We start from the raw sequence: 27126 nt of genomic DNA, 5'->3' as shown, positions 1-27126 counted from the left end.
ATATCATCAATTTCAGCTATGTAGCTCTGCCACCGAAAAAGTGCCGGCAAAGAGATTGAGGACGTGCTAAAATTCAGGAGATGTGTATATATGACAAAATACAAAAGACGAGGGCCTTGAGACAGCAGGACTCCTACTAAGGCTACCTATACACAGGCAAGCGCGATGCTGCCCTGATGTTGGACTCGCCAACGTTTGTTTTTATGCCAATGTAAGACATTTTCTGGCTAAACCGCCTTTCAACACTTCTGTGAAGTAGCAATACTCCAAGGTAGCTTTCAGAGGTGTTAGTGGACTGGCAAGTGTTTCCCATTATATTCAATGAGAAACCTTGCACCGCACTCGCATGAAATGTGTTTTACTGCCCCATTGAAAATAATGGGCCATGCATTCTGAGGAACGCGACATGCTGGGATTTGTATATTGTTCATATATATGACTCCATTCATAAGAATGCGTTTTGTGCCTCTCGCAATGTACCAAACTCGAGATTCTCGGCCATGTAAAACCGGCTTAAGAGGTACCTCGAGATAGATAGGTTAATGTGCAGGAGGTAACTGTGTAGAGAGGATGTGTCATATTTTGAGAAACCTATAGAACCCAGTTCTCTGGATTAAATAGTTGCTTACAGGATCATGAAAAGATCACATAACACCATCTTGGAAGAGATCCGCTAGAATAGTAATGTCATGTGATATCCAGAAAGGCGCACCCTCAAGAGAAGCAAAATAGGGAAGTCTGTGATTATGCCATAAGGGCATGTCTGCTATAAAATCTGTGAAGAACAATATTTCTTTAGCAGACAACCAAACCTTGTGGGACAGTCCAAGCACAGGGACTAGAGGGCGTGGTGCCATCGCAGGAACTTCTAAGACGGGCCACAGCGTCCTCCAATCTAGGCAAGTAAGAAGATGGAATTCTGGGTTAGAAAGCGAGTCAAGGGAAAGCCAGTATAATAAAATGGAATTGACCTCCTATATAGTATGGAAACAAGTCTGGTAGAGCTAGGCTCCCCAACAGTTTAGGATGTTAGAGCCGATCATTTAAGTTTATGGCGTGATAACCCACAGACCAACGGCGTTATAATTGAGTTGACCTGATGAACAAAGGCTTGAGGAACAGGATTAGAAACCTGTTCCAGCATATTCAGGAATTTAGGTATTATGATCATTTTAGTAAGATTAACACCACCAGTGACAGGGGAGGCCTTTCCAAACAGAAAATTTAGTTGAGTATATTCTATCACATTGCTTTCACAGGCCAGGTGAGAAACCCAAAATTTAAAAGGAAACCTTCCGTTAGGTTTCTTTTATTACGTTCCTTTCTTGCATTTCTTGAAGCAGCATGAATTCTAATGCTGCATTGAACTTAGCAGTGAGGATTTAGATGGAAATTGGATACCCACTTGACTTTAGCGTAGTAACATTATAATTGTATGCACACATTAATAACCTTTTGACATTTATCTATATATGTAATCATTTTGCTACTTCCAGTGAACTCATCAATGTGCAGGTAATTGCCATCTTTAAAGGGAATGTGTCATCAGAAAATGAGCTATTGTATAAATGAAGTTTTAATTACTGTGACTTCTGTCACCATGTATATGGGGAAAAATTATGCAGTTTTCACTCTGACTACTAAGCTTACTAAGACACTGCTATTTCCTGGTCTGTACATGGATCATAGACACAATAGACAGGCGAGGACACATTGACTACTAGGAGAGTGTTTAAGGCATTCTTGGTGATTGTGCAGAGAGGGGGGGGGAACTGTGGCTGTGTTGTATTGTTAATGGTGGATCTTGTCTAATCTATGTAACGTGTTACATTTCATTGTAATACTGCCTGTAATATGTGTTTTCTCTACAGAGCAGGAAATATCAGCATATTAGGCTTTGTAGTTAGCGTGAAACTGTAAGATATTAGGATTTTTTTGTATACATGGTGAAATAACTAATAAAAAAAACTTATTAAAACTATAGTCCATTTAAATGCCCCAGAGCATAGAATTCCGTAGAAGTCAATAGCAAAAGGTGCACCAATTGTAGTGTAAGGCTGCCTGCCATTAGATAGGCTCACCGCGGAGACCTATCAGTTTTCCCCCCTGCTACCCCGCGGTGGAATATCGTTAGCGATATTCCGTCTCGGCCGTGGACAGGGGGCCTAAATATGCCTAGATACAACACATGAAACAGATGAAAGTTCTGGGTCTATTATGAGACTTTCACACAGGGTGCCGTTCCCTAATTCACTGCTGGAGATGTAAAGGTCACATGACAGTCTAATGAAGTGACTCATCGGGTATTAGCGTTTCTACCTGTCTTGTGTTATTTATTCTAGAAGTATTTTATGCAGCAAACATCTGTTCAACATTTTAAAGGCTAATTACATTGAACATTGAAACAATATGCCTTAAATTTGCTCAGTTACAGCACATACAGAGATGCATTCATGAAATTGATGCATCCACCTTCTTAGTGAGACAGCGTCTCTTATTGGAGCTCTGCTGCTCTGTATATGAGCCGTGGAAAATGTTCCTTTACAATCTAAACGAGGCAAACGCATAATAAATGACTGCTTCTTAATGCCTAAATAGGAATGCGTTGATGTCTGCTTTCTGCAGTATTGCAGAACAATTATTCTCTTAAGAAAATATTGTCTCCCAAAAGCTACGTGATGAGAATGCGCAGCAGTCCGGCTGGAGAGCCCGTATCAGCATGCTACTTGAGCAAACATTTCCTCCTATCTAAGTCTTTATACCTCTTGCACAATTAATTATGAAGAGATACAAAGCTTGACTGGTTAAGGCATTTAGCTACCGCTTTCATATTCAAGCCAAAGATTTTAACGTGTTCCATAAAGTACAACAGCCGCAACTGTGCATCGCCTACAAAGTGCTTTTGCTCACTGGAATAGAAAGAACTTTGCAGTTATTGTAATAAAACATGCTGAGCACCTCTAAATTTTGTATTCTTAAATGGTTAATAATGTAAAGTGCCTGAACAGAAAATGAAACATTTACACATTCTGTACGCCAAATGAAAACACATCAGTTAGCAACACTTCTCCTCCTTTTGTATTCTTGCTGTCAAACGTAAAAGTGACAACTGCGTAATAGATTTGTGTCTTTCATTACTGGGTTATCGGGATTGGCAGCTTTCTCTTAGGAGGCCATTGCTTTCCATATGTTGCCAATACTGGAGTGTTGCGTTACCCCATGGCGTCCCAGACGCAGCTCCAGTGCACTGTATTTGTTGGTTATAAGGTATGTATGGCATCAGAGTTATTGCAGCCCTCCAGTTATATCTCACCATCTTGGACCCATCTGTCTTGGTTGGTAAGAAAGAGTTCAGGGAAACTATTCTGAAGATTGACACGCTTAGGTTTTGCCTAAAGGATTGTAGCTGTAGTTTTGCATGTAAGAAATGAATCCTTTAGGCCTCGGTCAGACGACCGTTTTTTGCCGCGATTTGCAGATCGCATGACGGATCTCCTGAACTGCTCTGTGTAGTATTCAGCAGCTGGGGATTTAAAATCCCCGCCTGCTGAATGGGCTGCCTCTGATTGGTCACAGCCATCACCAATCAGAGGCAGCTCTCACTCATCCATTCATGAATTCATGAATGGGTGAGTGAGTGCTGCCTCTGATTGGCTCAGCGCAGGGACCAATCAGGGGCAGCTCTCAGCTGTCATTCAATAGCTGAGAGCTGCCCCTGATTGGTCCTTGCGCTGAGCCAATCAGAGGCAGCACTCACTCACCCATTCATGAATTCACTAATGGGTGAGTGAGAGCTGCCTCTGATTGGTGAGGGCTGTGACCAATCAGAGGCAGCCCATTCAGCAGCCGGGGATTTTAAATCCCCGGCTGCTGAATACTACACAGAGCAGTTCAGGAGAACTGCCGGCCGGTGAGTGTGTGTGTGTGTATGTGTATATATATATGTGTGTATATATATATGTGTGTGTATATATATATATATATATATATATATATATAATATATATATGTGTGTGTGTGTGTATATATATGTGTGTGTGTGTGTATATATGTGTGTGTGTATATATGTGTGTGTGTATATGTGTGTGTGTGTGTGTGTGTATATATGTGTGTGTGTGTGTATATATGTGTGTGTGTGTGTATATATGTGTGTGTGTGTGTGTATATATGTGTGTGTGTGTGTGTGTATATATGTATATATAATATATATGTGTGTGTGTATATAATATAAATATTAATATTTTTTTTATTTTTACACATTTTAGGATGATTTTCAGGGAAGGGCTTATATTTTTAAGCCCTTCCCGAAAATTCATCCCGCGCTTGCCGGCACCCCATTGCTTTCAATGGAGCCGGCTGTATTGCCGGCTCCATTGAATTCAATGGGCGAACATCGTTCTTCTCTGCCACAGCTGTTACAGCTGTGCAGAGGAGAATGATCTTTGTAGTATATGTTCTCAATGGGGTCGGCGCTGCTGCCGCCGGCCCCATTGAGCGCATATATAGAACACAAGGAATCGCACATCGCAGATAGGCGCGATCTGCGATTCCTCGTGTCCTATAAGTTATCGGACATCCGCATAAAAAGCGGCCATGTGACCGATCCCATTGCGAAGCAATGGTTCTATATATGCGCAAATCGCGCGAAAAAAACGCCCGGCCTAACGGTATGTATAATCAAAAAAAATGACCTATTATGTAAATCAAGTTTTTATTTGAAATATTTATTTGTTTCATCTTTGGTGGTATTTTTTCATAATTTTGCTTGTTAGGATAGATAGTTGTGTCAGCACGGGGGCTAACTGATTAGCGCTGGTGCCTTGCAGTGTGGGTTCTGGGTTCAAATCCGATCAAGGGCAACATCTGCATGGAAATTGTTTGTTTTCACAAACGCCAAAAAACATACGAATAGGTGAATTTAGATGTTTCACTGGGAACAGGGACCAATGCAAATGATAACTGTACAGCTCTGTGGAATACCTATGTGCTTTATAAATGACTAAAATACATATATAGGTATAGGAAAAATACATTTTGTTGTGGATAAATAGTTCTTAGTTGCTTAGTTGCTCCTAATTTAACTTTATTTGATTACTTATTAAGCCAAAACCATTACGACACAGTGGTATAGAGTATGCATCACAATCATGTAGCGTAAAAATACCTCCCAGTTTATATAGCATCAGATTGATCATCTTTTCCAACCTCATTGATCTGGAGTTTGAAATACCCAATCCATGAGTCGTCATGTAGACAGCCTTCAGTATCAGTTCCCTTTGCTGCGCTAGACTGTTAGGAGGTGTTGCGGTCAGCTTGTCATGAAAGTCTCCCCTCTTACAAAGGCCTCGCTCTCCTTCTATTTCACTACATACAAACTCTTAAATCTTATTGATCAAGATGGAAAACTAAATGACTTTCTTCCATGTAAATAAATCGTTGACTGCACAAACCTGTGTTTAATCCACATGCACTAGCGTGGTTTTCACTCTTCAGTGAGAGCAGACTCTGAACCCAGCTTCTTTATTGGGCTTTTTCTATATGAAACCAGAAAGGACAAGTTCTAACTGTGTTTTCTTTCAGTTATTTAAAGCAATTACAAATATGCCATGTATTTGACCTGTAAGATGCACCTCATTACAGAATGCATCCAAGTTAAAACGGCCCTCACTAACAGTCACGAACGTCCAGGATAGCGCCTCCTTTCTTCGACTTCTTAGATGGAAGTGGGGAGGAATTGTTATTAATTTATATCCTAGAATCCAAGTCAGGACAAGGTTCAAACATGATAGAAACAAAAGTATACATACAAAGCACAACATTTGCATTTATAAAGCAGAGAATTAAAAAGACATCTGAAATCACATCTAAGATTGTATCTACATTTATTCATCTGGTAGAACTGGATGCATATCCTTCGTGACACCAGGACAAGCAATAAGTGCTTCAGAACACATACTATAGAATCAGTGTATTAAAGCAGAACTAACTTTTCAGACAAATTTTGCTTATCTACTAGCAAGTGTTAGGCGGGTCTCACATGACCGGATTTCAATTGCGGATTCCACAATCACCGTCTGTGCAGTTAATACGCAATGAAACGCGGGTATTAAAAGGCATGGACTTTTGCTGGCTTGCTCATGCGTGAGTGTCGGAATTGAAGATTCCGCGAGTAGAAGAAAAATCTCAGCTTGTTCTATTTTAGCGCGGATTCCGTGCATACAGGCTCCATTGATCTGTATGGATGTGAGCGATCTGCATTACATCCACAATTAAAGGGGTTGTCCCGTGCCGAAACGGGGTTTTTTTTTTTTCAATAGCCCCGGCACGAGCGGCCCCATTCAGAAGGGAGAAGACCGGACTGCGCAAGCGCGTCTAATCGGGAGATTAGACGGCTCCATGGAGACGGGGACGCTAGCAACGGAACAGGTAAGTGAATAACTTCTGTATGGCTCATAATCAATGCACAATGTACATTACAAAGTGCATTAATATGGCCATACAGAAGTGCTGAACCCCACTTGCTTTCGCGGGACAACCCCTTTAACATTGTGTCTGGGCGTGGATTCACTCGCAACTTGCTAGGAGACCAGTTACAAAAGCTGGAATTTTGTAGGAGAATGACACTACAGCAACAGAGGGAAGGCGTACCTGCAGGCTTACAAATCTGGAGATTACATTCAGAGCACACATTTCACACACATTTATAATGAGCTTTCTAACCATCTCCTCTCTGAATGCCTCAATTGTTCTGGGAAAGAACAGGGGCAGGCCTTCAGATATTGTCTCCCTGCTGACTGGACTATAGGCAGAGTGCAATGCAGCATGGGAAGCAAGGGCAAGGAAGTCAGTACAGTGTGCTACTGGCAAAATGCTAGGCTTGATACTTGTCGCCTCCCTAAAACAAATGGCAAAGCAACAGAAAAATGGGGAAGACCACTTGAAAATCAGAAGTTGCAGACACGAATAAGGGTGCAAACTGCAGAACTCCGGCATGCATTAAGGCAAAAGAGAGTCTGCACAGACCAAAGCGCTCAGGAGCAATCGGCTATAGAGCGCTTAGGAAACTGGATGGTGCACAGCGATTTGCCATGTACTCCGTTGCATCATCCTGATCAGCTAGGGACTACAGGTTGCACAGGGAAAAAGCACTCTGTTTGTATTGTTAATCCCTACATATATCTAGTAAATAGGCTGTTTATCGAAATATGAGCAGAGAGTGTAAGGGGTCAATGTGTAGGGATGGGAGACAGAGCAAGGGATGTGATGAGTGTTGAAGATGGTTTTTGTTTTGTTTTTTCTTGCTAAAAGGTGCGTTTTGTGGTTAGAAAAGTGTGGTAATTTTATATAAACCGTCCTGATTAGGCTGATTTGTGCTGGGCCTAGTAAACGTTCGTGAGATGTGTTGAAGAGGGGTACGTGCATATGTGTGGCTGCTTGTTTTTTTTTTTTCATTTTTATAACCTTTTAAGTTTACTTTTCTTCTTAAGCCAGAAAAAACACCAGAGGGAAATTTTTATCATTTGTGTAAACCATACACGGTAGATTTATATAAGTTCATGCGCCTAGATTTTGGTCTATAATGCGACTTATTTCAGTCTAAGTGACCTGTCACATTTATGACAGCTGTGAGACTGTCTTTTATTTACGCCTGGTCACTAGAGATGAGCGAGCACCAAAATGCTCGGGTGCTCGTTACTCGGGACAAAATTTTCGCGATGCTCGAGGGTTCGTTTCGAGTAACGAACCCCATTGAAGTCAATGGGCGACTCGAGCATTTTTGTATATCGCCGATGCTCGCTAAGGTTTCCATTTGTGAAAATCTGGGCAATTCAAGAAAGTGATGCGAACGACACAGCAATGGATAGGGCAGGCGAGGGGCTACATGTTGGGCTGCATCTCAAGTTCCCAGGTCCCACTATTAAGCCACAATAGTGGCAAGAGTGGGCCCCCCCCTCCCAACAATTTTTACTTCTGAAAAGCCCTCATTAGCAATGCATACCTTAGCTAAGCACCACACTACCTCCAACAAAGCACAATCACTGCCTGCATGACACTCCGCTGCCACTTCTCCTGGGTGGTTACATGCTGCACCCCCCCCCCCGCACGACGCAGTGTCCACAGCGCACACCAAAGTGTCCCTGCGCAGCCTTCAGCTGCACTCATGCCACACCACCCTCATGTCTATTTATAAGTGCGTCTGCCATGAGGAGGAACCGCAGGCACACACTGCAGAGGGTTGGCACGGCTAGGCAGCGACCCTCTTTAAAAGGGGCGGGGCGATAGCCCACAATGCTGTACAGAAGCAATGAGAAATATAATCCTGTGCCACCGCCATCAGGAGCTGCACACGTGGGCATAGCAATGGGGAACCTATGTGCCACACACTATTCATTCTGTCAAGGTGTCTGCATGCCCCAGTCAGACCGCGGTTTTTTATAAATAGTCACAGGCAGGTATAACTCCGCAATGGGAATTCCGTGTGCACCCACAGCATGGGTGGCTTCCTGGAACCCACCGGCTGTACATAAATGTATCCCATTGCATTGCCCATCACAGCTGAGGTAATGTCATGTTTAATGCAGGTGGGCTTCGGCCCACACTGCATGCCCCAGTCAGACTGGGGTTCTTTAGAAGTGGACACATGCAGTTACAACTCCCTGTGGACCCACAGCATGGGTGGCTCCCTGGAACCCACCGGCGGTACATAAATATATCCCATTGCAGTGCCGAGCACAGCTGATGTAACGTCAGCTTTAATGCAGGTGGGCAAAAAATTAATTGGATTACACTGTAGGCGAGGGCCCCAAAAAATTGGTGTACCAACAGTACTAATGTACATCAGAAAAATTGCCCATGCCCAACCAAGAGGGCAGGTGAAACCCATTAATCGCTTTGGTTAATGTGGCTTAATTTGTAACTAGGCCTGGAGGCAGCCCAGTTAAAATAAAAATTGGTTCAGGTGCAAGTTTCAACGCTTTAATGAGCATTGAAACGTATAAAAATTGTTTACAAAAATTATATGACTGAGCCTTGTGGGCCTAAGAAAAATTGCCCGTTCGGCTTGATTACGTCAGGTTTCAGGAGGAGGAGCAGGAGGAGGAGGATGAATATTATACACAGATTGATGAAGCTAAAAGGTCCACGTTTTTGATGGTGATAGAGAACAATGCTTCCATCCGTGGGTGCAGCCTACGTATTGTTTGCGCTAGCGACAGCTGGACGGTGCGCTGAGAGACATTGGTGGATGGGGCCGAGCACAGCGGAGGTGAGGGTGTGGGTGCAGGCCAGGAGACGGTAGTGCCTGTGTCCTGAGAGGGGGGTTGGATCTCAGTGGCAGGTTGGGGCACGGGGAGAGGCAGCGGTGCAAACCAGAGGCGGTGAACGGCCTTCGTCCCACCTTGTGGGGTGCTTGGCCATCATATGTCTGCGCATGCTGGTGGTGGTGAGGCTGGTGGTGGTGGCTCCTCGGCTGCTCTTGGCGTGACAAAGGTTGCACACCACTGTTCGTCGGTCGTCTGCACTCTCAGTGAAAAACTGCCAGACCTTTGAGGACCTCGGCCTCTGCAGGGTGGCATGGCGCGAGGGGGCGCTTTGGGAAACAGTTGGTGGATTATTCGGTCTGGCCCTGCCTCTACCCCTGGCCACCGCACTGCCTCTTCCAACCTGCCCTGCTGCTGCACTTGCCTCCCCCTCTGAAGACCTGTCCTCAGTAGGCGTAGCAAACCAGGTTGGGTCAGTCACCTCATCGTCCTGCTGCTCTTCCTCCGAATCCTCTGTGCGCTCCTCCCTCGGACTTACTCCAATTACTACTACCTGAGTGATAGACAACTGTGTCTCATCATCATCGTCCTCCTCACCCACTGAAAGCTCTTGAGACAGTTGCCGGAAGTCCCCAGCCTCATCCCCCGGACCCCGGGAACTTTCCAAAGGTTGGGCATCGGTCACGACAAACTCCTCCAGTGGGAGAGGATTCGGAACCATTGCTGCCCATTCTGGGCAGGGGCCCGAGAACAGTTCCTGGGAGTCTGCCTGCTCCTCAGAATGTGTCATTGTAATGGAGTGAGGAGGCTGGGAGGAAGGAGGAGCAGCAGCCAGAGGATTCAGAGTTGCAGCAATGGACGGCGCAGAATTCTGGGTGGTCGATAGATTGCTGGATGCACTTTCTGCTATCCACGACAGGACCTGCTCACACTGCTCATTTTCTAATAAAGGTCTACCGCGTGAACCCATTAATTGTGAGATGAATGTGGGGACGCCAGAAACGTGCCTCTCTCCTAATCCCGCAGCAGTCGGCTGCGATACACCTGGATCAGGAGCTCGGCCTGTGCAGCAGATCCAGGAAACAATTTTGCGCAAGCCTGCTGTAACGCTTAGCTGCGTATTAATTAGGACTACTACCCCCAGCAGATAGATACTGTAGGCAGCGTATAATATTATGTATACTCTTTCCCTCTGGCGGGATGACGGCGATCATGTAACAGAGACAGCAGATCCAGGAAACAATTTTGCGCAAGCCTGCTGTAACACCTAGCTGCGTATTAATTAGGACTACTACCCCCAGCAGACACGCAGTAAACTGAAGACGGTCACAGGCAGCCCAAATATATTATTTTTCCCCAATTTTTTGGAAAAAGCCCACTGCCTATATAGCCTGAATATCTCTTTCCCTGCCTCACCAGTACTGGCCCTATACTCTGTACTATGACTGCAGACTGCGGACGCAATGCTCTGCACGCCAGATATACAAAAAAAAATAAATTGTGCAACACTGCTAAAAGCAGCCTCAACAGTACTGCACACGGTCAGATGTGGCCCTAAGAAGGACCGTTGGGGTTCTTCAAGCCTAAAATAACTCCTAACGCTCTCCCTATAGCAGCTCCAGCATCAGCAGCACTTTCCCTGAACTATGTCAGAATGCATCTGTGGCGAGCCGCGGGAGGGGCCGATTTATATACTCGGGTGACACCTGATCTCGCCAGCCACTCACTGCAGGGGGGTGGGATAGGGCTTGAACGTCGCAGGGGGAAGTTGTAATGCCTTCCCTGTCTTTGTATTGGCCAGAAAAGCGCGCTAACGTCTCAGAGATGAAAATGAAAGTAACTCGAACATCGCGTGGTACTCGTTACGAGTAACGAGCATCTCGAACACCCTAATACTCGAACGAGCATCAAGCTCGGACGAGTACGTTCGCTCATCTCTACTGGTCACACAATCTTACTTTTAGTCTAAATTTGTGGGCATGATTTTGGTGGTGCAAGGGTTTAGACCTGATTTAAAACATGTGACTTTGTTTTAAAAGTTGCATAAAAAGTTGCACAGCTACTCCAGTTCTGAGGAGGGGTATTTCCAGCACCAACTTTCACAGCACAGAGAGAGAAGGTATTTGTTCGTAATGTAACATTCAGTGGGCACTGTTTTGATGAATTTGTCTCATACATCGGTACTTAGAACTAAAGTCCCACATAAAAGTCGTACATGATAAATCTCCCCCTACGTTTTTCTTCTAGCTGTAACTGTAAGCAGTCCTCGCTAGCAGACCAGACTGTTGTGTACTGTGACATTTGTCACCATCAGAGCTGTGCTGAGTCTACTTATTACTGCTGCTCTACCTGCACAAGCGGCAGTATGCGGAGAGCTTTCTCAAGTACAGCACAATCCCCACTTAGATTTGATTTTAGTGACTGACTTGTGGGATTTATTAATTATTTCTTAATTGTCACATTGTTTTGTATCCTTTTTTATACATTAGGGTTATCTTCCAGCAAATGTGGAAAGAAGAGACGGTACACTGAAGAGAAAGCAGAAGGAGTATTTTGCCTTCATAGAACAGTACTACAACTCCAGGAATGATGAAGCAAATCAAAGCACATACAGACAGGTAAATATTGGATTGTAAGTGATGTGTACTATCTTATACACAAGTAGATTTAAAAGTGCATGCACAGTCCAGCTATATGGAACCACCTTCTCCAAGGAACTATGGATTTTGTAGTTTAAATTGAGATATTTGGTCACTTCCATTCTGGGTTGTAAAGTTTAGGTTTATGTTCACTGAGATTTGCTTCATATAACATATAACCCTTTGATTAAAAGGTCTTTTTCCCATTCTTTTTCATCCTCACTTTCCAAAACCCTTAAGATTGTAAAATAATTTTATATATATTTATTCTAAGGGTTCCTGTGGGGTGAGTTTTATCTTACTGGCCCCATTTAATGTACAATATGTCTGTGTTAACATATATATTAATAGATACACATATAGCAGCACAATCCTTGAATGGTGGCGGTGCAGGCCACCCAGCGCCTGTAAGCCGCGTTATGCTATTTGAGTAGTTGCAATGAGCCGCAACTCATTAACTCAATAGAGCGCTAACGTGGAATGCGTTAGAAAGCTGCGCTGCTGTATTAATACATGTATTGAGGAATGTATAAACTATTTCTTGGGAGGGCTGGAAGAAAATACAATTCTGCATTTGTTTTTTGGGTTTAATTTTTCGTGTTCACTGTGCAGTAAAAATGATATTTTAACTTTATTCTGCACAGGTACGATTACAGCATTTATATTATATTACTATATTTATATAGTTTTTGTCTTACTACTTTTAAAAAATAAACTTTTTTTTATATGTAAATGAAAGTGGCATAGTGTCGCCACATTCTGACACCTGTAACCTTTTTATATTGCTGTCAACACCGCCACCTGAGGGCTTTTTTTGGTACTATTTTGGGATACATACAATATTTCCAGCACTTTTTTTTTTTTTATTCACTTTCATTATTTAAGTTTTGGCACTTAAAGGGAAGCTGTTCTATGCTCTAGATGGCTGTTTCCCTTCACAGCACGCTCGCTCACCACTGGACCTGATATACCGAAAGGGACCCTCAGTGCCTCATATGCTACTTTGTTGCAACCCAAGCTGCAGAGGAGATAACTAATGTGGGGGAATGTGGAGGACACTGCAGTAGGTGAACTGTGATTATTGGGGGTGGGTAATCCATTGGGGGGGGGGGGAGGGTGGAACCCCATACTTCATGTATTTGTAATTTACTCTGTATCCCATTTTTTTACATACAATAAGTCACGTGCTTAAAGGGAACCTGTCAGCATCTTCAAGGTCACTCAACCGCCAGTCTACTGTTATTCTATCGTAGGGAGGGGGTTGAACTTTCTAAAGAGGTCCATGTAATAAGCAACTATCTCAATGTTATCTAGAAAAGGGAGTTTTACCTCCAGGACTCTTCTCCGCCTTCATCGGGTGCATGCACACGTGAAGCCGCTTCACTGTGAATACTGATGCTGGTAGAAGAGTGGAGAAGCGGAGTTGCAGTGGTAGCTGAGGCTGGTTCATTGTGGGGCCTGTCTATCGTTTAACAGAGTTGCGATGCTAGGGGGACAGAACCTGTCGGTGCACGTGTGCTCCTTGATGGCGCTCATACATCCTCAAACGCTACTGTGAATTCATTGCACCTTGAGATTGTCTGCGCAACATTGCAGGCAATATCTAATAGTGAGCAGTGTGATCGTGCAGATTGCGTGGAGCGCTTTGACATTCCGATCACTTTTTCTTTTATCAATTTGAGGTGGTCCAAGTGTTTGAATCAGAGATCAGATATTTAAGGCATATCCTAACAATATACTATAAATGTATGTTGCTGGAAAAAAAAATAGTTTTCTAATTATTTCTCCTATTTGTATTATTCATGTTAAATATTGCACCTTTTATAAGTATCATTGAGACCTGGCGTTACAAACAGTCTTAAACAGAGGATTTTCTTTTTCAATAAGAAAACATGCAAGCCCATATGATAATTGGTCAGTTGCAGCTCATAAATGATAACATTCAAGCCATTGAGCTTATTATATCCCATAGCTAATGTAGTCCTAAGCAGAGTTTACTGTTTCAATTTAAGTATCTTATTCAAAGAACTCCACTTGCCCTTCAAATATTTCTCATCTGTTAGACACTAGTCAACAGAGGACTTGTAAATATGCAAATATATTACAGCAATATAAATGGAAAGCATGGACACGTCTTGTTGTCCTAAATGAATTGTTAATGCACTATGCAGTTGAGGATTTAATAATAAAACTCAATTGTTAAAAAGAAAGCACTTGTGAAAATTGAAATGTGTGTTTGAATGTTGAAGCTATTACATTTCAGAATCTGCTTTTTGTGTTTACAGATTAAGATAGATATTCCTAGAATGAGTCCGGAGACATTGATTCTGCAGCCGGTAATTACTGAGGTAAGTTCTGTAAAATGTCACTCCTTAGTTGAGCATAGTATATATGTAAAAGAGACATTGGCCTAATGCACACGGCCGTATCTGCACTGCGGGATCCGGAGCTCTGAATTCCACAGCAACTACAGACCATAGGACATGCACTGAGAAATGCATTTCCATGCCCACGAGTGGAAATGGACTGCAATATTCCGCTTGTGGGGTGGAAATCGGGGCATGTCCTATTTCAGTGCGAGGCTCACATGGTCACGTCATCGCTGATGCACCAGCTTTGTACTGTGCATGTGTGGCTGGGCACCAGCCGACACATCCATAGAGCCGAGAGAAGAGGCCGGACAGGTAAGCCAGAGGTCATTACAGGGGCACAGGGTTGTATCCTGCTGTGAGGATCTCGCAATCAGTACCGTCCTGGCCAGCTGCATTCAGACTTTATATATAATAAAATTATTTGAATTTGTTCTACGTACAAATTCCCTAGCCCTTCTGTATTCCTTTTTCTTATACTCCCCTTATCCATAGTGCCTGTGCTCGCCAGAATGGGAGATGACAACATAACATGTTCATTTTAAAGGGAGCTTTCAAGGGGAAATACTATGGATGACCTATCCTCTGGATGAGCTATCAATAATTGATCTTCTGGGGTCCACCACTCAGGCCTCTGGCTGATCACCTGATTCGGCGCCCCCGCTAACAGTTTCGCAAATACACAGGGGTCAGAGTGGAAGTTACTGCTCCGACCCCTGTGTAGTAACTGACGCTTGTAACTGCAAACACAGCTCCCATTGATTTCAATGACAGCTGCGCCTGCAGTTATAAGCATCGATTGGAGCATCTGCTTCCGGTCCGACTTCTGTCTGTGATGCTGTCAACAGACACTCGAGCAGCTAATCAGCTGGGGTCCCAAGCAGCGGACCCCAGCAGATCAACTATTGATGACCTATGCTGAGGATAGGTTATCAAGAGTATTTTTCCCTGGAAATCCCCTTTAATATCTTTCTGCTGCAGTCAATTTTTGCCTTCATGACCAAGCCCTGTTTTTCAAATCTGACGTTACTTTTTCTGCTTATAACTTTGGAATGTTTGTACTTATCCAGGTGATTCTGAGGTTTTTTTTTTCTTGAAACATCGTAGCTTATATTAGTGGTACATTTTGGTTGATATGTTTTGTGTTTTTATTTAAAAGAAAATCCTAAATTTAGAAAAAATTGTAAAACCCTTTCAATTTGCACACTTTTTTAGATTTTTCTGCTTGTAAGACACACACAGTGTGCAAGAATAGTTAGTCAATAACATTCACCATATGTCTTCTTTACGTTGACATCATTTTGTGAGCATCCTTATAGGTCTTCTGACATCCCCAAAAATATAAGTATTGACACAGATTTATAATGTTGAAGGAAATATCAAAAACCTATTTATGAAGGGACAATTTAGTTCTAAAATAGCTTTCAGGAAAACATATACTTCTCTGCCTTCTAAATGACATTTATGAAGTGTTTCACAGGAATGAAAGCAAAGCCCAAGTAAAATTTGAAAATGTCTTTTTTTTTTTCAGATATTTGGTTTTCATAATTTTTTTTCTATAACGGAGTAAAAGTTAGCAGTTAAACAGAACTCTATTTAGTACCCTGACTGTGCAGTGTTTGAAGCTATCCCACATTTGGTCATAGTGCACAGAATGACTCAAATACAGGCCTCAGAAATGAAGTAGCATCTTGTGGGTTTGGGGCCTCCTTATTAGGACATTTTCCAGGCACCAAGTTTGCAGAGGCCTTGGTGCCAAAACATAAGACACATCACTCAAGAGACCACATTTTGGAAAATACACTCTTGAAGGAATTCATAAAGAGTTACAGTGAGTATTTTAACCCCAAAGGTATTTTAGAATCGGGCTTTGAAAATGAATAATTACAATTTTTCCGAAAACACACAGATCTGGTCCCTATTTTTTCTTCCACAAGGGACAATAGAAGAAAAAGCACTCCACAATTTATTACTCAATTTCTTCTGAGCATGGAAATGCCCTGTATGTGGGAACACTATTAAGCTTTTAATGCATAGATTTTGCTAGAATCATTTTTGGATGCTACTTTGCACTTGCAAGCCCCTGAAGTAGCCAAAACAGTGGACCACCATAAAAGTGACTCCTGCTTGGAAACTATGTCCCTCAAAGAATTTATCAAGGGAAGTAGTAAATGTTTTGACCCCACAGGTGTTCTGTGATAGCTAACATTGGACCATGAAAATGAAGTTTCCATTTTTTCCAATTATACATAGTTTCGCTCCAAGTTTTCCTTTTTCTTGAAAAATACGCATAATATGTGGGAGACATAAGTATGTATGAGTGAGCCTTGATGTTCCACAAGGAAATGACAGGAGGCGGCTGATAGTTTACATGTGTCACTATTTGTAATATCTAATAAATGTTAAGAGATACTTCTTCGTAAAAGGTGTTCTGTGCAGCTTACATACTGCAGATTGCATCAAGTACATGCCATACAATAAATTGCATGTAAAGCTTCATATATCCAGGGGGCCATACTGTTACAAAATGAAGACCAGTACAAAGACCAGTATTACCAATAGTAACTCTATATGAAAGCCAAATACTCCAGACTGTGACCACATAATAGGAAATTCACTGGAGCAGAGAGGTCTATGTCTAATTGGAACACACTTCACAGTATTGAAAATAAAATCAACTTCATTAGATATTCATTAAAACACTCAGGGCTAAAACAGACGCACAAACATACAACAACTAGTTTCCCTCAATATTGGAATGGTTATTGCAGGATGGGAAAGGCCTGCTTAATCAAGAATGGACAAGAAGACCTGATCCTACAGGGAACCTTCCATGGCCGCCTCCTCACGGTTGTAACAGTTTACCTACCACCGCCTGCCAATATAGAGATACTTCATGAGGTGATGGCGCGGGTGGTCCTCCTCGAGACGGCCCCAATAGTAATTATGGGAGATTTTAACCTGATCCTGGACCCGGTGCGGGACTGTCTCACTCCAGCTGCCTCCGCACGGGTTCGGTTACCTGGGTGGGCCGACTCCTATTTACTACAAGAAATATGGCGCGTGCGACACCCACAGGACAAGGCCTACTCGTGTCATACTCTGACCTACAATGCCTTCTCACGTATAGATCTGTGTTTTGGCTCCCCGGACTGCCTCCCCATGGTCCGTGACATATCCTACCTACCCAGGGGCATCTCAGATCATTCCCCGCTCCAACTGGTTCTTGACCCTGGAGTAGAGGGCAGTCGCCCTATGTGGAGACTGAGCCCGCTGTGGTTGGAACAGAGAGAAGTACACAAATATGTAGAACAAGAGGCTGAGATGTACTGGGAGGCTAATGAAGGGACGGCCCCGGAGCTAGTGGTATGGGATGCAGTTAAAGCCTTCACTAGGGGATCCTTCACCTCGGCTATTGCCGAGCACAGAATGTCTCTAAGAGCCAACCGCCTGGACCTGGAGCGCCGCCTCGACTCAGCAGAGGCTAGACACATTGCAGATCCCTCCCCGGGAACTACCTTAACCCTGAATGCTCTGCGACGGGAATATAAATTACTACTTATTGAACACACCAAGAAGAAACTTTTGTACTCCCACCACCGGATCTTTGATCAGGGAGACAAGAACGGTCACTTGCTGGCCTATCTGGCCAGAGAGGACCAGACGCTGTCGCCAATCACAGCAGTGCGAGATAGCACGGGTACCCTACTAAAAGACCCTAAACTAGTTAATCAAACGTTTGCCCAATTCTATAGAGATTTATACACCTCCAAACTGAGCCGATCTGATGCGCAGCTTCTGGCGTATCTAGATAATATTCCCTTCCCCTCACTGAGCTGGGACAGTGCAGCCCACCTGGATAGAGACCTGAGCATAGAAGAAATAACGGAGGCTATTAAGTCACTCCCCAATAGGAAATCACCAGGTGTGGATGGGCTCCCGGGGGAATGGTATAAGAAAAACGTGGAAACCCTGGCCCCGCGACTTCTCACATTATACAATTCCATTTTGCGGGAGGAGGCGCTACGGGATACAATGCGTAAAGCCTTAATAATAATGATCCCTAAAGCTGGAAAGGATCCCACAGACTGCGGGTCTTACCCACCCCATTTCCCTCCTTAATAACGAAGTAAAAGTAATTGCAAAAATACTGGCGACGCGTATAAATAGAGTACTGGGTGAGATCATACACGCTGACCAGTGCGGCTTCATGCCGGGCAAGAGCACTGACATGAACCTGAGGAGGCTTTTCAACCACTTGTCGTACAAGCACACTAATAGGGGGAAGCGCATTCTGGTATTCATAGATCAGGCAAAGGCCTTCGACTCAGTGGAGTGGAAGTACCTATGGGCGGTGATGCGACGGTTTGGATTCGGGCCAATCTTTATTAAATGGATTGAGATTCTTTATGACTCCCCGGTAGCAAACATCAAGACCAATATACATGTCTCTGCCCAGTTTTCTCTGGGCAGGGGTACAAGGCAGGGCTGTCCTTTGTCCCCCGCTTTGTTTGCCCTCGCTATAGAGCCCCTAGCGATCCAAGTCCGAATGTCACCGATAGTGAAGGGATTTAAGCTGAACAATTACGAAGAGCGCATAGCGCTCTATGCAGACGACACCCTTCTCTTCCTTCAAGACCCAGAGGCCTCTCTTGATGCAGCGCTGGCTATATTCGACGCATTTGGCACACATTCGGGCATTAAGGTTAACTGGGACAAGACCCACCTACTGGCAGTGGACCCTGCAGCCGCTGAGCTCCCCCTGCCAGCCCCACTGAGCTGGACAACCCTGACCACTTATCTGGGTGTTAAGGTGTCAGCGGAGCTATCCGCCTTTTATGACTCCAACCTGACCCCTCTTCTGGACTGGGCTGAAGAGGTAGAGACACGATGGGCTTCTCTCCCGCTCACTCTGGTGGGCAGAATAAACCTACTGAAAATGAAACTACTACCAAAATTTCTGTATATACTACATAACTCCCCTACGCTGGTCCCAAAAAAGTTCTTTACTACACTCCGAGGGATCGTGCTACGCATGCTGTGGAGGGGCACCGCACCCAGGATCAGATTGGAGACCCTGTGCCTCACGTCGAACAAGGGAGGGTTAGCCCTACCACACTTCTACTACTATTATCTGGCTAGCCAGTTGGTGTATGCGGGGGGGGGGGGGGGCTATCCTCGTCAAACTACAACCCGGCAGTGGGCCTGGAACGTAGAATGGTGGATCCCGCCCAGAGCCTGCGGGCGTTGTTGCTGAGCGGCCCCTCATCTTCGGTTGCTCCCCTGCCTACTCCCATGCTGGTGACACTGGAGGTCTGGCAACGAGTCTCGAGACTGTCCACTGAGGAGGAGACTGTGCGATCCCCGCACACCCCCCTCTGGGACAACCCCAAACTGCCACACTTTCAACGTTTCCCAGAGTCTGCCTTTTGGAGACGATGGGGCGTCAACGTCCTCTCTGACATAGTTGAGGAGAGTACACTCTGCACCTTCCTACAACTGCGGATAGCCCATGGCCTACCCGAAAATTCCTACTTCAGGTACTACCAGCTGCGGCATGTGGCCAGGGCTCAGTTTGGGGGCACATCTATCCCACTATCCATGACACGACTAGAGGGCCTGGCACAGATGTGTAATCTTGTCAAACCGATGTCGAGCTTCTATGCCCACATAGCACAGCACCTGGCCCCGCTGGCCAAGAGGGCCGTCCAGAGATGGGAGCGGGATATCCCTGATCTGACTTCGGGAGAGGAGGATGATGATATACTGAGAGGATCTGGCCCCCCCCCCCTGGTAAGTGCTAGAGACAAACTCATCCAAGTTAAGTTCCTGCACCGCATATATTATACTCCTTCCAGACTGTGTGCCATGGGCCTGCTCCCTTCTGCAACATGCCCGTGATGTCTGGCTACGGATGGGACAGTCATGCACGTGTTTTGGGAATGTGCAATCCTGCAGGGCTACCGGAGAGACGTGCTTGTCTTTATGGAAACACACTTAGGAGCCCCGAGGATCATGCATCCTGGAACGTGCCTCTTCGGGCTTGTTGGTAATCTACCGGTGACTGCAGCAACACGCATATTGTACAAGCTGCTACTTTTCTATGCTAAAAAAGTAATTTTGCTTAACTGGAAACACCCTGGGAGGCCGACCAGGAATGGAATGGTCTGGGTGGTCAATTCCGAAATCCCAATGTACAAATTGACATACATGGCCAGGGGATGCCCGGAAAAATTTGACAAGATCTGGGGTGATTGGGTGGGGTGCCCTGCGACAGCATTGGGAGAGCTTGACTAGATGGTAGGGGGGAGGTGATGGTTGACGAGGGACACAATGAAGGAAATCCGCTCAACCTGTAGTCTGAGTTAAAACCCTATCCTTTAGAGTTTTCTCTCTGCTTTTACAAATTTAAAGAAGGAGTTGCGCCGGGGGGGGGGGGGGGGGGGGGGTTGGGGGGTGTTCCTTTTGTTAATTTTTCTTTCCCTTTTCATTTTCCTTTTCCCATCCGAGTACAGCTAATTCGCTCCAAGGTTAAATCTGTTGTTTCGTAATAATGGATAAAGTTAAAGTTAAAAAAGAAAAAAAGGTCTAGCCAGACATTATGTGTCAAAAAGAAACATGTGTATACAAAGGTAACGAGTATCTCTGTCCTGGTTTCCATGCAATGTAACATTTTGCTGAATCTGACACCTGTGGTGCCAGCTGACTATGTATGTATGTTTGTTAACTACTCTCTGGCTAAATAAAGTTCCTTTAAAAAAAAAAAAAGAATGGACAAGAAGTAAGAGGGGTACAATTCAGAAATTTGATCCCTATGATAAGATGCCAATTACAGTAGGGGCAGATGTAGTTATTTAACAACTAGTCACCAGTCAAGGTGTCAAATCGTTAATGAGTAGATCTGTCCTCATACATTGTGTTTACTTTTGGTGTCATTTCAAGAGTCTGATACAGGATCCCCAGCCATGCTTAACATACAGCCCACATGTAGAGGAGACTCCGTATGTGGAGCTGACAGCTCAGGGACATAAAGTAACAGCCCTGTAAAGAGAAGACCTAGGAAGGAAGGTGTCTTCCAGGTCCTAGCTGCAACACACACAGTAAAATCAGTCGCAAGTACAAACAAAATGATGATCCATTATTAAATATAGGTTGTACAGACCAAGCTGCATGAGAGAACTTCATCAGAGAGATGATTGTAGCACTGAGGGGCTCTCTGCAAAAAGACCTGGCAGAAATGTACGCTACATTTAGGTCCACTATAAATCAGATGGGAGCAAGAGTGTATCACCTAGACAATAAGATGAGTGAATTCACAAGGTCTCAAAATAAGCTGCCAAAAGCTCACTATAAGGTGCCAGAAGAATTCAAATTAATTAACCCCTTAGTGATGGACCCATTACTTTTACTTCCTTGGTTTGTGGGCTTTAATCCTCAGGGATGTAAAAACATGCTTTCTCTGAGGATTAAAGCCACGTGGGCTGAGGACGTGACAGCTCCGTGCTGCCGGCTGCCAGTGGTAGCCAACAACCTGGAGCTATCATGGAGGGCCAGGATATCTGACATGCGGTCATGCGATCGGCGCGATCCAAGGGATAGCACCAACCGCATGAAAGTAAATAAAAAATGAAAACAATCACAGTTTCGGCTCCCGTCATGGATCGCATCCATGAGGGACGCTGAAACTACGCACCTCTGTCCTCCGCGATGTTCCACGATGATCTGGTCCAAAAAGGATCTTCGATCGTCTTCTGCGCATGTGTGCCAAAAGAAAATTGGCGAAGAATGTGCAGAAGACCGGGTCATTGTGGGACATTGGAAATCTCCTGGCTCCTGGCTATTGAAGGTAGCTGGGAGGCACCGGGGACCGTGAAAAAGTTGAAGGAAGAAAAAAACAAAAGAAAAAACTAAATAAAGTTAAAGTTTCAGCTCCCCTCATGGATCGGATTCATGAGGGGAGGTGAAAATACTCTTCCCTGTCCTCTGCAATGTCTGTGGCGATCTGGTCCTTCCCAGGACCTTACGTCTTCTTCTGCACATGTGCGCTCGACGAAAACGTCTGGCGCATGCACAGAAAAGCCTGCGCCCCAGGAGATTTAAATTCCCTCTGCTCCCGGCTTGCATATGTAGCCGGGAGCAGAGGGAGATCACCGGTTCCCGGTCACATAATCACTGTTATCCAATGGATAGCAACAATCATGTAAAGCAAAAAAAAAAGTTTAAAAACAGCTTTAAAAAGTTTTTCATCTCCCCTCATAGATCATATCTGTGAGGGAAGATAAAATTGCATACCTACGGCCCCAGATTTACCCGCAGCTTAGCCTGGCTTCTGCACATGTGCCCATCACTAAAATAGCTGAAGCATGCGCAAAAGCCGCAGATAGCCGGGGAATTTAAAATGTCCCTGCTCCTGGCTACCAAACGTAGTTGAAAGCCTCGAGATTTCATGGGGGGCCACGGTACGCGGACCCTGGTCAAGTGATCGTCGCTATCCAATGGATAATGGCTATCACGTAAAAGTAAAATAAGTAAAAATTTCTCGGATCTGATTCATGAGGGGAGGTGAAATTACTTATCGAAGGCCTCTGGCGATGTCCACTGACGGGATCTTTCACCAACTTTGGCACATCCGCCATTGACAATATGGTGGACATAAGCGCATAAGCTGGGGAAGGGCCCGGGAAATTTAAAATTTTCTTCCTCCTGGCTACTAAAGGTAGCCGAGAGCTTTGGAGCAGTGATCGAGGGCCACGGTGAGTGGTCTCTGGTCATGTGATCACCATTACCCAATGGATAATGGTGATCACGTAAAAGTTAAAAACAGTTGAAGTTTAATGCTCCTTTCAGTTTGGGCCCGTTGTACACACAGATATAAGATTAGGGCTACAATGGGTATATTTCTAAAAAAAAACGAGACAAGCAGGGGTATCCATTTTGGGGTAAATGTCTTCATTCATATGTGTGCTGTACAGAAAAAATGTTTTTAAAATAACACAATTGCTAAAAAAAATGAGAATCATAATTTTTTCCTTCTGCTCAAAATACAAATGACACCGCTCAGTGAATACATTATGGGGTGTAGTTTTTAAAATGTGGTCATTTGGGGGGTATCTATCATTTTGACACCTATGAGCCTTTGAAATCTTGGCTTGATGTAGGAAAACAGTGTTCCTCAAAATGTTAAGTAATGTTAAATTTGTATATCTCCTAAATGGTTAAAAAAAAAAATTCAAATGTTTGCCCAGAATAAAATAAATAGATGGAAATATATATCTTATGAAAATTTTGTACAGTAGGTTTACACATTTGAGATATTACAGTTGAAAATTTTTGAAAAATACCATTTTTTAAATTTTTTTACCAATTTTGGTGCTTTTAACATACACAAATTCTACTGGTCTATTTTTACCACCTAAATGAAGTACAATGTGTGGCGAAAAAAACAATGTCAGAATCACTTGGATGTGCAAAACCTTTACGGAGTTATTCTGTGTCAAAGTGACACATATCCAAAATTTGGCTCCATCACCAAGGCAGAAACTGACTTTGTCACTAAGGGGTTAACAGACCAGTAGTACCCTTTTTTTGTAATTCTTTTTTTTATTGAGATTACAGTTAACATTTGCAATACAATATTGATCACATAATACACGGTTTGTATATTGAACTTGCATATACATTGCAGTTAAATACAACCTAAAGAAAAATAAATGTAATTTTTTTTCATAATGAAGGAAGAGGGGGACGAATGGGGGTTAAAGGGTGGAGAGGGTAGATGGATAAAGGGGACTGAAGGCAGAGGGTGGGGGTGGGGGGATAGGGTAGGTTATTTTGTAAACCTAACAATAAGTAAAGAGTGTCACTAGCAAGGCAATATCTGCACCAGAGAAAACCTCCGCTCACTAAGAAAGGATGAGGAGTCTCATAGATTTAAGCTTACACATACATGTGACTGTCACCAAGATCCCCACTGATTATTAGAGTGACAAAAATCAGAGCTTCCAAGGTTTCCACAGAGACCTACATTTTTAGTGAGTTCTATTGGCCCAGCTCGTTAATTCCTCAAATCTACTAATTTTGTTTACCATCGCTATCCATTGAGTGATAGTAGGTGCTGTGGGTTGTAGCCATAGGAACGGGATTAATGATTTGGCAGCCGCAAGAAGGTGGTAATAACATTGGATTTAGAGGGTTTACAATCAGTAGAGGGCCTGGAGAGAAATCACACATGCAGAATGGACTCTGTGGGGAACATGACCACAGATATAGGGGAAAGGAGCCTGCATGTTCACTGCAGCACAGCATAAAGACCAGTAGTAAAACTGTTCTGTGGGAATCTCTAATGGGATATGTGAGTGTGGTTGCTAAATGTGTCTTTGTAGCTGGCAGAGAGAAGCTTTGCATTAGGTAGTGAGGGATATACTGTGTATTAGTGCAGGCAAGACATTTCTTTTCTTTTTAATGTGTTATGTTTAACCCCTTGAGTGGCACGCCCGGAAATTTTCCGGGATGAGCTCCACTGTTCATAGCGACATAGCCCGGAAGATTTCCGGGCTATGTATCACTATGGGAGCTGCAGAGCACAATGCCACAAGCTGTGACAGTGTGCTCTGCCTGCACAGACCCACAGAGAACAAAGCAAGGGCTTTGAAAAACCAGCAGAAGACATTGCCGATATGCCGGCAATCTCCTGCTTTGTTTACAGGTTGCCATAGAGACCATCGGCTTGTCAGAAGCAAGCCGATGGTCTCTATGGCAGGGAGAGCTTGGTGCTTGGCTGTCAGAGGACAGCTAGGTACTAGCTCTTACAGCAGAGATCAGAGAAAACCTCCGATCTCTGCTGTGTTAACCCTTTACATGCTGCAGTCTATGTGACTGCAGCATGTAAAGGGCTGTCACTGCAGCATGTAAAGGGCTGTCACTATCGGACCCCCAGAATGTGATCAGGGGTCCTGATGGGTCCCTGTGGAAGTCCCCTAAAGGGACAGAAAAAAAAAATTTAAAAAAAAGGACAAAAATTATTAAAAAAATAATGAAAACACTTGTCTCCCTTTACTTTGTAAAAAAAATCAAAAATACAATCACACATGTGGTATCCATGCATCGTAATGACCCAGAGAAGGAAGTTAATACATTATTTAACCCCTTAATGACATGGCCCCTTTTTTTCTTTTTTCCCCATTTCTTTTTTTCCTCCCCCCTGTTTAAAAAATCACAACTTGTCCTGCAAAAAACAAGCCCTTATATGGCCGTGTCAATGGAAAAATGAAAAAGTTATGGCTCTTGAGATGCAACTGCAAAATTAGTTGAAATTCAATGATTAGACCATTTTAAAAAACCTGCCCTGGTGGGCACGACAGGGTGGAAGCAAACCCGCCACTCAAGGGGTTAAAGCAGCTGTGCAAATAAAGTATGAGTTTGAACCCTATTCTTAGCTGCGGACATTTTGTTTTGCCGACAGAGTTGCGTGTCCTTTTATCCATTTTATCCTTTATTCCTCTGATGCATATGTCAGGAAAGTGGAAGGGAACCCCCCCCCCCATACACATTATATCGTCTTTGAGATTTGTTTATATTTATCTAATCTTATCTGTATAGCCACATTTAGCGTGGCCACAGTGAGTCCCATAAAATAACATTCTTCATTAACCCTTTCCAATCCAATTTGTATCCTGCTTTTCCTAGGGGGCTTACTCTTTTTTTCTGCCATTATACAACAGCGCTATATGCTAGCTAAAGCCAGTACTGCGTGAGGTGACACGTTGGATAGGCTCCGACAGCAGAGAGGCCGGCAATATACAGTTAGGCCTCCCTCACACAGGGCCTTTGCAGAAATGCAGCGTTTTTCAACGCTGCGTTACTGCAGATTCCGCCCTGTTTCAGCAGCACTGGCATGCTTTATGCCAGCGTTTTGGCTGCGTTTTCGGCTCGGCTGAAAACGCAGCCCAGAATGCTGAAAAGAAAAAAAAAAGTAATACTCACCTAGCCGCTGCAGTCCAGGTCGCGGCCGCTGGTCTTTGCCGCTGATCCGGGCTTCCTCGGCACTCCCAAGTCTATTGCCGGAGGCCAGGTTTGAGAACCCGGCCTCCGGCAATAGAGTACTGTGATTGGTTGTCGGTGCTTGCTCGATGCCCAATCACAGCCCTTCATTGACTGTCTCAGCCAATCAGAGCTTGCCGGTACTGATTGCCTGAGACAGTCAATGAAGGGCTGGGATTGGGCATCGACCGTGCCGATAAGCAATCACAGCACTCTATTGCCGGAGGCGGGGTTCTCAAACCTGGCCTAGGGCAATAGACTTGTGAATGCAGGGGAAGCCCGGATCAGCGGCAGAGACCAGCGGCCGCGACCCGGACTGCAGCGGCTAGGTGAGTATTAACTTTCTTTTTTTCCTCTAGCCTAGCTGGGGCAGATTTTCGGGGGTAGGGCTTCTAATACAAGCCACCCCGAAAATCGGCGAGCAGTTAACGTTGCCAAAAACGCGGCACCAAGTGTTGCCGCGTTTTCAGCAGTGCTAAAACCGCTGCCCATTCATTTCAATGGGCGACGCAGGGCTGAAAACGCCCCAAAAGAGAACTTGCATCGCTGTCAAAGCGCAGCGTTGGAAGGCGCTGCGTTTTCAGCCCTGTGTGAGCAGCCCCATTGAAATGAATGGGAGTGTTGTACAGCGTTTAGCTCTGGGCTGAAAAGGCAGCGCTAAACGCTGTATAAAACGCCCTGTGTGAGGGAGGCCTTAGAGTTCCCCGACGGACGTCTTCCAACATCAGGGCTGTACAGCCTTAAATCATAATTTCTTCAGACGTCGGACAGTGGATTGGAAAGGGTTAATATTTCATAGGAAATATGCACATATTTACT

At 44.3% G+C, this 27126-nt stretch overlaps 1 protein-coding gene across 1 annotated transcript in view; it reads left to right on the top strand.

The window, feature by feature from the left end:
• TBC1D22A (TBC1 domain family member 22A) overlaps positions 1-27126 on the top strand; it is a 490668-nt gene that overhangs the window by 121882 nt on the left and 341660 nt on the right. The window contains exons 6-7 of the mRNA XM_066591889.1: positions 11750-11878; positions 14185-14247. Of these exons, the coding sequence (XP_066447986.1) occupies positions 11750-11878; positions 14185-14247 (192 nt within the window). The remainder of the gene's footprint in view (positions 1-11749; positions 11879-14184; positions 14248-27126) is intronic.

Source organism: Eleutherodactylus coqui, chromosome 2 (assembly GCF_035609145.1).
Source record: "Eleutherodactylus coqui strain aEleCoq1 chromosome 2, aEleCoq1.hap1, whole genome shotgun sequence".
Taxonomy (NCBI): Eukaryota; Metazoa; Chordata; class Amphibia; order Anura; family Eleutherodactylidae; genus Eleutherodactylus; species Eleutherodactylus coqui.
This window is presented reverse-complemented; position numbering and strand designations above follow the sequence as displayed.